Source organism: Bos grunniens, chromosome 21, assembly GCF_055505025.1.
Source record: "Bos grunniens cultivar Pamir isolate PY7600 chromosome 21, Bosgru_T2T1.0, whole genome shotgun sequence".
NCBI lineage: Eukaryota > Metazoa > Chordata > Mammalia > Artiodactyla > Bovidae > Bos > Bos grunniens.
The window spans coordinates 24,670,524-24,686,401 of record NC_141185.1 but is presented as its reverse complement, the minus strand read 5'-3'; the positions used below and the strand labels follow the sequence as shown (position 1 = coordinate 24,686,401).

At 34.7% G+C, this 15,878-nt stretch overlaps 1 protein-coding gene across 16 annotated transcripts in view; it reads right to left on the bottom strand.

The window, feature by feature from the left end:
* RALGAPA1 (Ral GTPase activating protein catalytic subunit alpha 1) overlaps positions 1-15,878 on the bottom strand; it is a 214,175-nt gene that overhangs the window by 106,181 nt on the left and 92,116 nt on the right. For 5 of the 16 annotated variants that reach the window (XM_086363567.1, XM_086363565.1, XM_086363569.1 and 2 more), the window contains 2 exons: positions 9,758-9,898; positions 450-1,991 (listed from right to left, as the gene is read on the bottom strand). In XM_086363567.1, the coding sequence (XP_086219693.1) occupies positions 450-1,991; positions 9,758-9,898 (1,683 nt within the window). The remainder of the gene's footprint in view (positions 1-449; positions 1,992-9,757; positions 9,899-15,878) is intronic. The other 11 variants (XM_086363571.1, XM_086363568.1, XM_086363572.1 and 8 more) reach the window with 4 other exon arrangements.

Genomic DNA, 15,878 nt, shown 5'->3' with positions numbered 1-15,878 from the left:
AAGAAAAAATAAAACTACATAAATCAGCAGTAAAAATAAATGAAACCAATTATTAAGAGCTGGGATCCTTTTAAATGTAAACTATTGGGGGAGCAAGGGAGAAAGTATTCCAACTCCTCAGTAAACTTAATTTCAAGTTCATGTAGTAAACACTAAAAACATTTGATTTGGATAGCCTTTGGAAGGTCATTAAATTTTCCTGTATCCCCTCTTCTCTATCTTGTTCAGCAGCAAAGAGGTTTAACTAAATGCTTTATAAGGGAAATTAGTAATTTAAATAAACATTTTATGCTGGGAAAAATACAGCTGGGGAAAGGCGCATGCATAACCAAACAGAGAGAAAGCAGTGACCATCCCAAAGCTTTTTGATTGCTTATAGCTTGCTTCAGTTGCATTAAGCCAAACTGGTGCTGTCTTCTCCTTTTGCGCTCTGCACAGTTAGTGCTCACCTGCAGCTTTCCTTCCAAAATAGCCCATTACATGACTGTACAGATCCCTCAGTGGAGCCTCTGGTGGCATTCTGTTCTGCCTCTGTGGGGAAACATTTGCCTTCGGCTTCGAAAGAGCATGGACAACAGTTTTATAAACGCCACCCAGGGAGCCCTGCGGTAGTCCTGCCTCGTGACTTGATGACTTAATAGTACTACGACTACCTAACTGATTAGTTGCAATTCCTTCTTTTTGTAATATGGCGGTGGGAATCTCTGTTGTTTCCTTAATTGTTTCACTGCTTGCTGATGCTGCACTAATTGTATCTAGAGGCCTGTACACACCAGGTTTTACTAGCTCTGCAGCACTGTTGGAGCTGGTGTGGGGGTTGCTGATGTTGCTATTACTACCACTGAAGCCACTGAGCTTCCGCAGTCTCATCTTCCATGGAGCCTCTTTGTTTTCCAGAGGATTATAAAACTGAACTGACTCAGTAGAAGGTCTAAAAGTAACATGAACACTATTTCGCTTTTTAGTAGCAATTTTCATGATTTTGGCTCTGTGAGTTACTGTTTCAGACAAGCTCCTTTTAGTTGGAGAAAGCTTGCTAGTGCTTGTAACATGAGGCATTCTACGGTTAACAGGTGCTTTTAGTGTAGTTTTCTTGGCATGCAAAACATGTGGGACAGTGATTTTTTCATTAATTTGCACACCCTTAACCTTTTCAGCTAGTGTTATATCTATACAGGCATCTAATTCTGTGGCTGTTTGTCTATACAGATGTTTTCTCTTTTCTTTATCACAAGGGCTACCTGAACTAGGTTCCGATGACTGTTTATCATTGTTTAGTTGTTTACATTTTTCAGAAGTTTTTGTTTTCATAAAGCTGTCTAACTGGTTGGGTGCACTAATATTTGTGAAGACAGCGGAGTTTGGTTCTTTTTGAAACTGTATGTTTTCAGGAGTTCCAACAAAAGAGGTGGTATTTTCTGATTTACTTTCCTGGTCTATGTACTCTAATTTATCTGAGGATGATCTTTCATCCTTATTTACTGCAACAGAGATCACTTCCTGTGAAGCTGCATCTTTATCTAACTCGTTTTTACTGTGACTTTCTTGGGTTTCCTTAAAATATTCTTTCAGGGAGGAAAGAAGATCATCATCTCCTTCAAGGTCAATGTACTGGATTTGTTCAAAAGCTGAATCTGCAAGTTCTACTGGATCTATTAAGTGACAGAGATGGTCATATATGCTATCACCAACTTCAAGAGAAGACTCTCTACTATGAGTATCAGTGATGTGGCTCTCAGTGGATCTAGTTATTGAAGAAGCCTCTGTGGAACTCTGCAAGCTTGGTGCATGACGGGATGAACTGTCAATGACAGGCACTGCACCTTTGGCTCGTTCAACAGTGAATGGTTCCAAGATGTCAGAAGTGCTGCTACTTCGAGGCAATGGCTGCTCCTCACTCAAAGCACCAAAAACTTCATTTCCAGTGTCTTCACTTTGTGAAAAATGTCTGACTCTAGTTGGACGAGGAAGTATTTGAGCATCATCAATATCTGTAAAAACAAAGAAAGAAAGAAAGAAAAATTATAGAGTAGAAACTATACAAATACAAAAAAAATAAGTATTAATTTCAACCATTTTCTAAGCATATGCTTAAAAATAAAAAATTTTGAGTTTTTTGTAAGCTCAATGAAAGAAAATCTACAAATTTGTTTTTAAATAATGATGGGCACAAGCCAATATAGCATGTAGTATAAATGAATTAGAAAACTACCAGAATACATTTTAAAATGTTAACATGCATAGAACAAACAGTGAGGTGATGAAACATTTGGAAGTGCAATTAAAGATAGAGCTGTGCCAATAAATCAAGCAATTCAAACTTGCTATTCAATTTTCCTTAATAAAGTTTCAGGCAGAAAAAAGTAGATCTTAACACAAAAAAGCTCATCTTAGTATCCCACTACAGAAACTCCATAGGGTCTCATAATTCCTCTGTTTCCTTCTTACCAGGCAAGAAACATCACCTTTTCTTCAAATTTTGCTTATTTGACCACTTACTACACTTGGAAATCTCTATTCTCTTCCTAAAGTTCTCTTTGTCAGGAAACTAGTTATCTGTTCTACTGAGGTATTTTACTTTATTTTATTACACTATTAAAATCTATTTACCCCTACCCTGCAAAATCTATTCACCCTATCAAATAAAATTAATACACTGCTAAAAAAATTCTACTTTTTCATGTTTGACACAAACAGCATTAATTTACTAGGAACCAATCTCCTCTGCCAAACACTGGCCCACTCCATTAGGTAACCATGGAACCCTAAAAACTGCACCTACAGCTTCTTACATTTCTTTTAAAAATTACAGATTTGAGAGTCAAAATGGACATTATAGATTATTTAACTCTCCTACTGAACAAACTGAGTCCTAAAGAGAGGAAACCACTTCTCAAGTTTGAGAAGCAGGCTTAGTGTTCTATGTCATTACATTGTTTTTAGTGCCTGAAGTGATAAGTATATGATAAATTTTCAAAAATATGTATAAAATTGAAAATTACAATATGAAATACTATTTAATTGTAGAGATATATACAAATTAAAACATTTACTACTGATAAAATGTCATGTCTACAAAAACATCTTGGCATTTTACTAAAAGACATGTTCAGAAAAATACCATGAAAAAGGGACAAAGTCAAAAAGTCTGATATTGGTACTCATTAGACTTGTAATGCATAGATTAAAAGTAACAGAACTATAACTGATGAAAATGAGAAGATTTAGATCCAGAGAAAACAGTTACTTGTCCAAGATCACAGATATATTTATTGAAATGGTGCAAGATCTAAAACTTAGGTTTTCTTACTCTAGACTCTGAGAAGTAAGTTTTCTCATTTATAAAATGGGGACAGTAATTCAAAATATTCTTGTGGATCTATGTGAGGGATGAAGAGAGGCTGGTACCTCTGCTATTTCACTGATACCACTTTCTTTGTATGAGATCCAAAAGGAGCCACCTTATACTAAATTCAAATCAAGAGCAGTTTGTGATATACTAAAATTGCACTATATTCCTGAAGATATACACTGAAACTCCCAATACATGTCAAATATAAACTATCTCCTAAAGTTGAAACAACTCTTTATCATTAAGTTGAAGAGAATACTTTAAAAAAATGTTAGCTTTCTTCTTCATACACTTTACTTACAAATTCTTCTAAATGAAAAACAAAGCATTTCCGCAGAAACTTTATGATATATTGTAATACTGTAGCAGATAAGTAATGCATATTTGTGCATCTTGACAAACGCGAAGTATTTTTGGTTTGTGTCCCATAATAGGTCATAAGAACCTCTGCCAAGAGATTATATTCACCATGCACTCCAGTTTCTTCCCACAAAATGTTCTAAAAGGACTCAACAAAGAATAAAGATTACATAATTTTTCTATAAAAATTAAGAATTTTATAGTAGGAATTATTTTTTTAGCTGCAAATTTAAAATCAAAATATTAAAACCTTATTAAAATCTAACGCTGAGATTAGAAAATATATGAACTTCAGGAAAAAAGCTGAATATTAGTATTAATGTCTAGTTTCCTTTATTGATAACCTCATACTTTTTCCATTCTAAAGAAACCAATAAAGATTACTGTGAAGTTCTGTTTTTAGGCATTTCCTCCCAATCCAGTCTTCATGTTGCATGTTAGGAAATTTAGCCATTATTTCAGCTTGTTTTTCCCCTAAACTTTTGTTAGTACATATGAATATCTAAAAAACGTTCAAGTCTAAGAGGGCAAGGGCTTTGAAGAAAATGAAAATATTTTTGTAACAATAATGTACTGTTAGTAAATCTAAGTTTCAAAAAAAAGCTTTCTGAAAGTTATAAGTTTTAAAATACAGTTCTTACCCGGGCATATAACACTAATACTAATCGCATAAAATCAAAGAAGAAAGTAACTGCAGAGAGGAAATCAAAATCAGCATTTGAAATTAAGCAAAATTGCCTCTAACAAGGCTTAAAGTTTAAAGAAATAAAAAAGAATAAAAATAAAAATAAAAAAAAGAAGATAGGAGAAAAAAAAATGAGAAGTAATTTCTTTCTTTTTTGCCAAATGATAATTTTTATGAGTAAAATTCTATTTAAAAAAAAAAAGAAATAAACCTGAACCTTAATGAAGATAATGTCTAAATGACAGCTCAATCATACACAGCTGTCCTGTATTCATTGGGGACTGGTGTCCAGGAGCCCCCGTGGAAACTAAAATCCACAGACATTCAAGTTTCTTATATAAAATGGACAAGTACAATAAATACAGTTGGCTCTCCAAACCAACAGGTTTACTTGTATTCAACCAACCTTGGATATGAAGGACCGACCGTACAGTCCTTCCTACATGCACTGTTCTAAGTATCTTATGTATATTAACTCATTTAATCCTCACAATAGCCTCATGAATTAGGTGTATTATCCCCATTTTACACATGAAGAAACTGTAAGACTTGCCTGAGGATACACAGCTAGAAGGTGGAGAGCTGGGATTTGAAGGAAGGCAAAAATTAGTCCAGGTTCTTATCTCCTGAATAATATATATTATGTATTCATGAAATAATTAAAAATTACTATTAATACATTATAAATCATTTATTTCCATAAAGCTAAGAATCTTAGGAATCAAAACTTAGGTCAACTACAAGTATTAGTAAATTATACAGAAAAACACAATGGATAAACTTTGTATTGGATTGCTGAAAATTATGGTAATAACAGGTTAAAACAGACATGGCCTTTAAAACTACTTAATTACGCTGCTTACATTTTACCTTGAACAAGTGTCTAATTAAACTAGTTCAGTCTAAAGAATAACTAACCAATGACCAAACAAAACAAGAAAAAAGTTTTTTAATAAACTTAAAAAAATAAGTGAACATTTGAGAAAATGCTTCCTATAGAGCCTAAAAAGTATTTGAAATGTCAAGTTTCACCTCTGGATTTGCTTAATGATGTTTTACTATTAAAGTGTTGGAAAATCATCTCTGGATTAAAACAGTTTTTTCTGAATGTTGTGTTTCCAAAAAGTTTTCTTTGATATTTTGAAAAGATAAGCTGTAAATGAAAGTGTAATATTAGTTTGTAACATGTTAAAAAAAAAAAAAAACTATTTTCACTGAAATTTACCATTTTTCAGGATTTTTTTTTTTTATATTAACATGACCATATCCCCATTGTCTGAAATAGCTCTTGTCACATAGTAGGGGCTCAATAAATACTGGTAGAAGGGAAGCATATTTTTTATATTAAAAACTGCTGCTGCTGCTGCAATCGCTTCAGTCGTGTCCGACTCTGTGCGACCCCATAGACAGCAGCCCATCAGGCTACCCTGTCCCTGGGATTCTCCAGGCAAGAACACTGGAGTGGGTTGCCATTTCCTTCTCCAGTGCGTGAAAGTGAAAAGTGAAAGTGAAGTTGCTCAGTCGTGTCCAACTCTTAGCGACCCCATGGACTGGCAGCCCACCAGGCTCCTCCGTTCATGGGATTTTCCAGGCAAGAGTGCTGGAGTGGGGTGCCACTGTCTTCTCCGATATTAAAAAACTAGTAGCTGCTAACTAGTAAATTATCAAGCTAGTTTCTCAAGTATAATACTAATATACTATTGGAAAATTTTAATAATCTCTAAAATGAGGTACAGAAAAAAGTACCCAAATCCCTTTTACCAAAGCTAAATTCTATTCCCAGTTAATCACAAACAGCAGCTATGAGTGGCAATATTTTTACAGCTCTTGAATTCATAAAATCATTTATATTAATATATGTAGACACTGATGTTATTTAGAGGCTCAAGGTTTTTTTTTTTTTTTAATTACTGAAGGAAAAGACAATGTTCCCTTATGTAATAAAAAAATTTTTTTTTTTTTTTTTTTTTTTTGCCTATTTGGGCTATAATGAAAATGTACCTTCAAGGTAAGTTAAGAATTATTATTAGTAGAGGCTAGCAAAAACTCTACATCTTTTTAAAACTAGATATTCACTTTGTAGGTAATTCAAAGCAGTATCCACATCATTAAAATCATATGAAAAGACTGAAAAGCAACAAACCAAAATAATTAATTTTAGACTACTAAAATTTAAAATACTAAACTATCATCTACTCTTACCCTTTTAATGTTGTTTCCTTGACTCAAATTCTGGAAATAGATAAATGACCAATACATTTTTTATAAGAAAATTATACAGATTTAGTGTTTGTTTGCAAACACGTTAAATAATACCATGTTTAAGTTAGCTTCAAATTTTTCTTGAGATGTACTTTTAAAAGAATTAACACAAATTATTTCAGTGAAAAAAATTCTAGTGTAATTTAGAATTACACTAGAATCTGCTGGTGTTCTAGGCGCAAAAATTGTAGAAAATTACTATCACATATTGGTGAGAAGGAATAAATTTCTTTGTGCAAAGAAGGGCCTACTTGTTTGATTAGATAGGAAATTATTCTCCTGATTAGGCAGATCTTAGGAACAAGATGGGCCATGAGACATACCATCTTCTTTCTTCTGATACTAAGAAAGTAAAAGTTGAAAGATCAAAAACATTTTGCTCTACAGTGCTCAATTCAAATAATGAAGTACTGCTAATAACCTTAGCAGTCTATGTAACATGGTTTAGACAGCCTAGAATTTAACAGCATCAAATGTGGCAAAAAAATTAGCAGTTTTGAGAACTAACTGGGAAGAAAGTGGGCCTGTAAACAATTTCAGACTAGGACAGTACTTGATTAGAAAATAGCAACAACAGTTGCAAAAGTCAATTGCCTACCATGCTTATGTTCTTTTACATGCCTTCTATCATGAAAGTATTATTTTTGGCAGTGAAAGCTAATTTACTTAAGAAAAATTATTGAGATTTCTGACTTCTCTTGCTTTTTTCAGGAAAATAAAGACTGCTAGACTGGGCTACCATATATGTAAAAGTACAATCTGGTGGTATAGGAGACACGACAGGGAAAATGTGCCTGCCCAGACAACCAGCACTACCTGCAGAGCTTTAAGAAATAAAGTAAGATCTCCTGAAACCCCCAGGATATTATATCAAAACCAAAGACAGACACAAGTCTGGGAAGAAACATTTGTTCAACATCAGATGAGTTCAATGTTAAGAACTCATGTCAGTGACTGTGTCAATGCCGTTGAAATAGTTCATGGAGCTTAAGAAAAACTCTCAAAGGATATTCAGCGACTCAATTAGTTTAGTCTATCTATATAAAGTTATACCATACAGAATCACATTTACAACAATATAGACTGAATAGTCATCTAACCCAGAATACTGGAGGAGAAAAAAGGGCTAGATAACAATAGAGTACACTGAAAACTGACAGTTCATTCTTAGAAATCATAGTATGTTAAACAAATATAAAAGAATTAAAAGGAGTGTCTTTTTGCCATGTAAGTAGTCAAGAGTATCAGGTAAATATTTTTCTGGAAAATTATACTTCTAACCAAAAGCTAGAGTGATTGTCTATGGGGTAGTTTCATTGTCTTACTGGTAAAGCAGTTATAGAAACTTCAACTCTTGTTCTTAAGATGATGCACCCAGGAAATATGAGTTCAACTAAGCCCGCTTACATCAGGGGGACAGATTAAACTATGAAAAACATAGTTCACTTGCCTTTTTAGCTTTCACTTATGTACCTCCTCTTGGTTTGGGAAAAATCTCTGATCTTACCAGGATTAGGGATGGTGGAAGGGACCTTCATGAACTTGAAATAACATTATTAATAAAAATGCACCTTCTCTCGCATAAGCCTACAGTTCATTAGGAACTAAAAGGGTACAAAGATAGGTTGTTAAAAAATAAAAATCAGTAACCTCACCAAAAGTCACAATATGAAGGAAACACTCCTAAGAAAATGATAGGAAAGCACCCAAGAATGCACAAGTAACTTTCTTTAAGCCAGCACATTTTGCATAAGTACAGCTGACTCTTGAGCAGGGCTCTGGACTGTGCTGAGCTGTATCCAACTCTGTGGCAACCCCATGGACTACAGCCTGTCAGGCTCCTCTGTCCATGGGACTTCCCAGGCAAGATTACTGGAGTGGGTTGCCATTTCCTTCTCCAGGGGATCTTCCCAACCCAGAGACTGAACCTGCCTCTCCTGCATTGGCAGGCAGATTCTTTACCGCTAAGCCACCAGGGAAGCCCTTAAGCTGTGTGGGTCCACTTATTTGTGGGTTTTTACAAATAAATTTGTACTGTATCACTATACTATGTGTGGTTGATCAAATCTGCCCATGTGAAATCACAGAAGTGGAGGGCTCATTGTAAAGTTATATATACATGGATTTTGGATAATATGGAAGGACAGCAACCTTCACTCTTGCATTGCTCAAGTACCAAGTGTATATTAAAAACAAACTTGCTTCTGTCTAAAAGACAAGGCACTATAATTCTAGTCATACAGAAAAAAAATTTTTTTTAAGAAAAAACTAAGCTTAGGTGGTAGAAATGACTGTGTGTGAGACAGACAGAGGGAGAGACTGACTTGAAAGTGTCACTAGGGAATTTTGGGAGTAATGGAAATATTCTATATTTTGTTTGGGTTGAAAGATGATGAGGGGTGTACAATTCTCAAATCTAATTGAAATGAACCTAGGAACTATGCATTTTATTATGTTAATTATGCCTTATTAAAGAGGAGATCATCTCAGTACTGCAGATAAAGGACCTGAGGCAGAAGTGGAAAGTTGATCACTTTCTGAGCAAAGGTTCTGAGGCTCCTTAGAAATTGGGGCTTCACAGAATGGTTTTGTTATTTGGTTTAAAAATTAGTTATTAGAATTCTATACACTATTATAAAGATTTATTCCAAAGCAACTTTTCGATTATATACTTGATTCCCCCTAGCTTAAATTTCATTACTACAGATGATGGAGAATGCACTATTTAATATTTACCATATATTCAGTCAAATGATGACATTATAAATGAAATTCTAAATATACATTACTAGTTCACCTGACCACCTGAGAAGAAAAAAAATCAGACATGAACAGAAAAAAAAAAGAACCCCGGCCATTTACAGCCCCAAATATTGGTCATTGGCACAGCACTAAACTTAGCACTTCCAGAATGAACTGCAAGGATAGCATTAGAGTTCAAATAACTCAAAATGTTGATTTCTCAACCACTTTCCCAATTTCCCACACCTCCCCCAAAGAAATTAACTTTGAAGAGTTTATTTGATTAAGCAAAATTTGAAAGCAGAAGAATTAAAAAGTGAAAAAGGTGGTGCAGAAATTAGCAGAGGTGGCACTACCTGAAAGCTCATCAGAAAGGGGAGTGAGAACAATATCAGGCAAGAAGGGTTTGGAAGTATGGATCAGAACAGGAGCACTTTTAGCACTGCGTATATAGGCCGATGGCAGAGCACATTCACCAATGGATCGGCTTCTCATGGCTTTAAAAAAGGAACAGAAAGAAGTGGGGAAGGAAAAAAGAAGAGTGACTATAATGAAAGGCTTGTGTCATAGAAAAAGCAGCAACAGAGAAAACTAAAAGATACAAAGGAAGGAAATCTTAAATTAAAACATTTCAGCACGGCAAATACTGGCAAGCTGTAAGAAAAGAAATCAGAGAACACACATGACATTTCAAATGTAAATCTTTTTGTGTAAAGCAGGAAAATGATTTTTTTTTGTTTTTCATTATTAGCAGTTACAATGGTATAGCATTAAAAACAGCATACACTTTAATTAGCACTATGTTCTCAAAACTAAAGACTGAAAAGTTCGTTGAACAGAAACACTGCAAAGACTCCATATCAATTGTTTCAAGAGATTTTGGGTACCATATTTGGGCATTTTTCTGAGCCACACTGAGCCACTCTTCTTAATGAAGCTGAATTCCAAGAGCAAATTCCTACTTTCATACTTTTCCCTAATAAAGTTTCAAAGTTACTCATAGGTCTTTTTTAGACAATTATATGTAATTCATAATCTAAAGGATTGAATCTCATGGTTAGTATCTGTTACTGATAGAAGAAGAATGCTTAATTACATCAGTATCTCTTATTTAAAGATAACAGTATCTAAATTTTAAAATTTTAAGTAAAAATATTTATAGAAAATAGCATTTGGAATCAGCATGAAGAATCAAGTTATTGAGAAAAATAAGTTTGTGTTTATGCAAATCTTAACTATATTACATAAAAACTTAAAAGATTAAATTAAAATTTTTTTCATTTGTATTTAGTTGTATTTGGTAATTTCTTAAAAGTAACCAGTTTGCAAAATTAAAGACAAATTTTGACACCCTTAGAAATAAATTAATAGTCAAGTTTATATCTCAAGTACTTTTTAACACTTAAGAGATTCTTGAATAAATGAAGGTATAAAGATTTTAAAAGATACAATATTGCATAAAATCTAGTGTAATGGTGACATAATACATATATATTTGAATGTTACCATCATTTCAAAAATCTTAGGTTTTCCTGATTATTAGAAACAGCTGGTTCCCCAATGCTTCAATCCCTTAAGTATAACAGGGCCTTTGCAATCCAACCACAATATCCACTGAAACTTGATCTCCTCCTCCTGTTATTCCATTCTACTGCCACACAGAATTTTATACCATTTCTTGAAAATTCCATGCTCTTTCACAACATGGCTTTATGAGTCCATAATATATTTGGTCTTCTTTTCTTCTTGACACTCCTTCATATATAAAATGTCATCTCATCTGTGAAGCTTTAAGACTTTCCCACATAGTTAATTTACTAGCAATACAGCAGTTAGCAAAACAAACAAGAATTCCTCTTTTTTACAAAGCTTACAATCTATTTTTAGTGGACTGTACATTTTATATGCCTAACAGTTTTTCAAAGGCAAAAACTGTTATCTTCTTATCTTTATATCTCCAGTGCCTGGCACATATGAGCTCAATAAATCTTTACTGACTGAGTACCTATATTTGGATAAGCACAGCAAAATCATTTGAAAAAAAACTAAAGTTTTAATTGTGAACATATAGAAGAGAAAACCAAAAAAATTACTAACCAAAAACAAGATGCATGTCATAGAGTTTATCACTGGAAAAGAATAATCTAAGAGTCCCTATTCCCCAAATTTATTAATGCTAGCAAAATAACAGATTCTTTAAGAGTAGCTTTTTTATGTTTATGTATAGCAAAATGTGGAAGGTTCGAATATATTCAGAAAAGGCAACAACGTGCCTTCAGTGTATGACTTCCCATGTATTATATTAAAGGTTAAGTGTATTTTAAACAGAAACCATATACAGAATGTCAGAGTCTGACCCTACTCATATTTTTCTGCTGGCTTCCTCTCCCTCTTGTGAAAGTGGTCAACAATTTTATGATCCAATTTGAAGTAAGTTATGTTGACTTCAAGATAATCATTCCTTAAAACTTGTTAGAACAAAGATATAAACACAAAGGTAAAACCTAAAGTGCTGCTTATCAACACAAAACGTAAAATACCATCTACAGTGATAATCAGATGTGATGAAAAAGAGATATTTCTTTTAGAACCAAACTGAATCAAATTCTCGATTCCACAGATGAATTACAAGCTGTCTTGATGTTTTCCCCCTTGGGTTAGGTCATTCCTTGGAAATAACAATTCTTTCTATTCTTTCTTTTCTACCACCAACTTGAAGCAAGAGCTTGGGCATTTCCCTTGGAACTTTCCCCATAATCACTATGATATAAGTTTGTGTGCTATGATCCTGAATGAATTCTTCAAAAAGACACCCCTCCGTCTGTTACTATCTTTATGTTTACCTGGAAATCTGTTAAGTGCCACACAGCTGTGCAATCTACACTATAGAAAATAACAATGAATTAGCTACAGAGATTTTGGGGGACTTACTAATTTAAAGCTTGTATCACAGAATCTCTGTAAAGCTACTGAAACTGGCCCAACTTCAATGAATTACCCTACAATGGTCTCTTAAGTGTTCAAGTGAAAGGAACTGTCACACATCTCTCACTGTAAATCAAATGCTATAAATAGAAATAATTAAGTTTAATGAGGAAGACAAGTAAACAGTCAATATAGGCCAAGAGCTAGACTGCTTGCTCCCAACAGTCAAATTGTAAATGCGAAGGAAAAATTATTGGAGAAAATTAAGACTGAAGAGACAAATAAGAAAGCAACACAGTCTAATTGCTGGTAAGGAGAAAGTTATTTGGAAATATCAAACCAGCCACAACATTCCTCTAAGCGAAATCCTAATCCAGAGTGAGGCCCTAACTTGCTTCAATTCTAAGAAGGCTGAGACAGTTGAAGAAGCTACAGAAAAGTTTGAAGCTAGCAGAGTTGATTCATGAGATTTAAGGAAAGAAGCTACCTTCATAACATAAAAGTACACAAGAAGCAGCAAGTGGTGAAGTAGAAGCTGCAGTAAGCTATCCAAAAGATCTAACTAAGATCATTAACGAAGGTAGCTACATTATACAACAGATTTTTTCAATGTGGACACAACAGCTTCTACCAGAAGCAGCCATCAAGGACTTTCGTAACTAGAGAAGTTACTGCCTGGTTTCTAAGCTTCAAAACATAGTGTTATTAACAAAAGTCTATAGTTTACATTAGGGATCACTCTTTGTGCTGTACATTCTACAGGCTTCTAACAAATGTATAACATGTATACACAATTACAGTACCATACAGGATAGTTTCACTGCTCTATTTAAACCCTCTGTGCTCCACTTATTTCTCCCTCCTCACTGGCCTGCTTTCCACTCCTTGGCAATCAGCAATCTTTTTACTGTCTCTTCAGTTTTCCCTTCTTCATAATATCATATAGTTGTAATCACCATGTATATAACATTATCAGATTGGTTTCTTTCACTTAGCAATAGCATTCGGAACTCTTGCATATTTTTTTCCATGTCCTGATAGCTCACTGTATCTTTTCAAAGAATAATATTCTACTGTATAGATGTACCACAGTTTGTCAAATCATTTACTTATTTAAGAATATCTTGGTTGATTCTGAGTTTTGGCATAAATTCCAAGTTTATGAATAAAGCTGCTACAGATATTTGCATGCCAATGTTTGTGTGGACATATGTTTCCAACTTACCTGGATAAAAGCTAAGGACGGTTTGATTCTACAGTAAGAATATATTTACTTTTCTAAACTACGAAACCAGCTTCCAAAGTGGCAGTACCATTTTGCAGTCTTACAACCAATGAGAGTTACTGTTGCTCCATATCCTTGTCAGCATTTGGTGTTATAAATGTTCCGGATTTCAACCATTCTGATAGATATGTAGTGGTATTTCATTGTTTTAGGGCAATTTAATTTCAAATACTATAGACTAAACCTATAGACATATCCACATACAAGCACAAGTTATAGAAGTATACATAACTATATTCTGTGTCATTTTTAACACCTCAAAACTGGAAATAAACTGAAAGCCCATCTTCAGGATACAAGTTAAATTATGGTACTGTCATGTAATATACATCTGATGCAAGGCGTTCGACATTTTCTGATATGCAATAATCATTAAGATACAGCATTACAGCTTGACTTCATCTCCTTGCACTCTTGTCTTTCTTACCCTACACTTCACTCACTCTGGCCTCTTTCAGTTCAGTCAGTTCAGTCGCGTCCGATTCTTTGCGACCCCATGAATCGCAGCACGCCAGGCCTCCCTGTCCATCACCAACTCCCAGACTTCACTCAGACTCACGTCCATCGAGTCAGTGATACCATCCAGCCATCTCATCCTCTGTCGTCCCCTTCTCCTCCTGCCCCCAATCCTTCCCAGCATCAGTCGTCCCCTTCTCCTCCTGCCCCCAATCCCTCCCAGCATCAGAGTCTTTTCCAATGAGTCAACTCTTTGCATGAGGTGGTCAAAGTACTGGAGTTTCAGCTTTAGCATCATTCCTTCCAAAGAAATCCCAGGGCTGATCTCCTTGCAGTCCAAGGGACTCTCAAGAGTCTTCTCCACCACCACAGTTCAAAAGCATCAATTCTTCGGCGCTCAGCCTTCTTCACAGTCCAACTCTCACATCCATACGTGACCACAGGAAAAACCATAGCCTTGACTAGATGGACCTTTGTTGGCAAAGTAGCTTTTGAATATGCTATCTAGGTTGGTCATAACTTTCCTTCCAAGGAGTAAGCGTCTTTTAATTTCATGGCTGCAGTCACCATCTGCAGTGATTTTGGAGCCCCCAAAAATAAAGTCTGACACTGTTTCCACTGTTTCCCCATCTATTTCCCCTGAAGTGATGGGACCTGATGCCATGATCTTCGTTTTCTGAATGTTGAGCTTTAAGCCAAGTTTTTCACTCTCCTCTTTCACTTTCATCAAAAGGCTTTTTAGTTCCTCTTCACTTTCTGTCATTAGGGTGGTGTCATCTGCATATCTGAGGTTATTGATATTTCTCCCGGCAATCTTGATTCCAGCTTGTGTTTCTTCCAGTCCAACGTTTCTCATGATGTACTCTGCATATAAGTTAAATAAGCAGGGTGACAATATACAGCCTTGATGTACTCCTTTTCCTATTTGGAACCAGTCTGGCCTCTTTACTCTTCCTTAAATAACAAAGCACACTCTTAGACTAGGGCTTTTATTCTTTTCCTTCTGCCTGGAACACTTTTCCCTAGATGCTTCCTCTCAGTTTATTCAGGTCTCTGTTCTTATATGATTAGACAGGCCTTCACTGACCTCCCTAACAGTCCCATTTCTCTATCCTTATACTCTTGCCCCTTACCCTATTTTACTTTTCTTCATAGCACATAATACTGCCTGATGTTTGGTTTATCTGCTTATTATGGGTCTCCCCTGACACAAGAATTGTCAGCTTCAATGGAGTTTATTAAGTTTGTTCTCACATGTATCCTCAATGCTTGTAACAAAGCTTCCACTGTAAGTAGAAGTATTTTTCATTTGAATGACTAAAAGCCATGCATACATTATAGTATATGCACAATTTTAGAAAAATCCTCAAAAACTAGTAATAGCAGTTATCTCTAATGGGGTGACCTGGGTGGGTGAGGAGCAGTGATGCAGGAATGACTTATTAGAATACATATATGCTTTATCACAGTTTGAATTTTTAACTATGTACATTCCCTAAAAACATAAAAAATTAAAAATTTAAGAAAATATATGTCTAAAGAATATCCTAATTTAATGTGTTTCCCTTTTAGTATTTTCTAAATACTTTATGTAGGCACGTTTCTGAACAAAATTTATTATGCATTAAACTTTTGATTGGTCAGTCCAATGAACAAGCCAGATAAGATTTTGACAGAGTATCAGAAAGTAATTAGTCAGGCATGCACTTAAGATGAGTATTTTAATCATTATATGCTTTTATAAAGATTAGAAATATGCCATCATGTTAGCTATGATTTCTTCTCATTAGATACCTAAGATGTTTTTACGC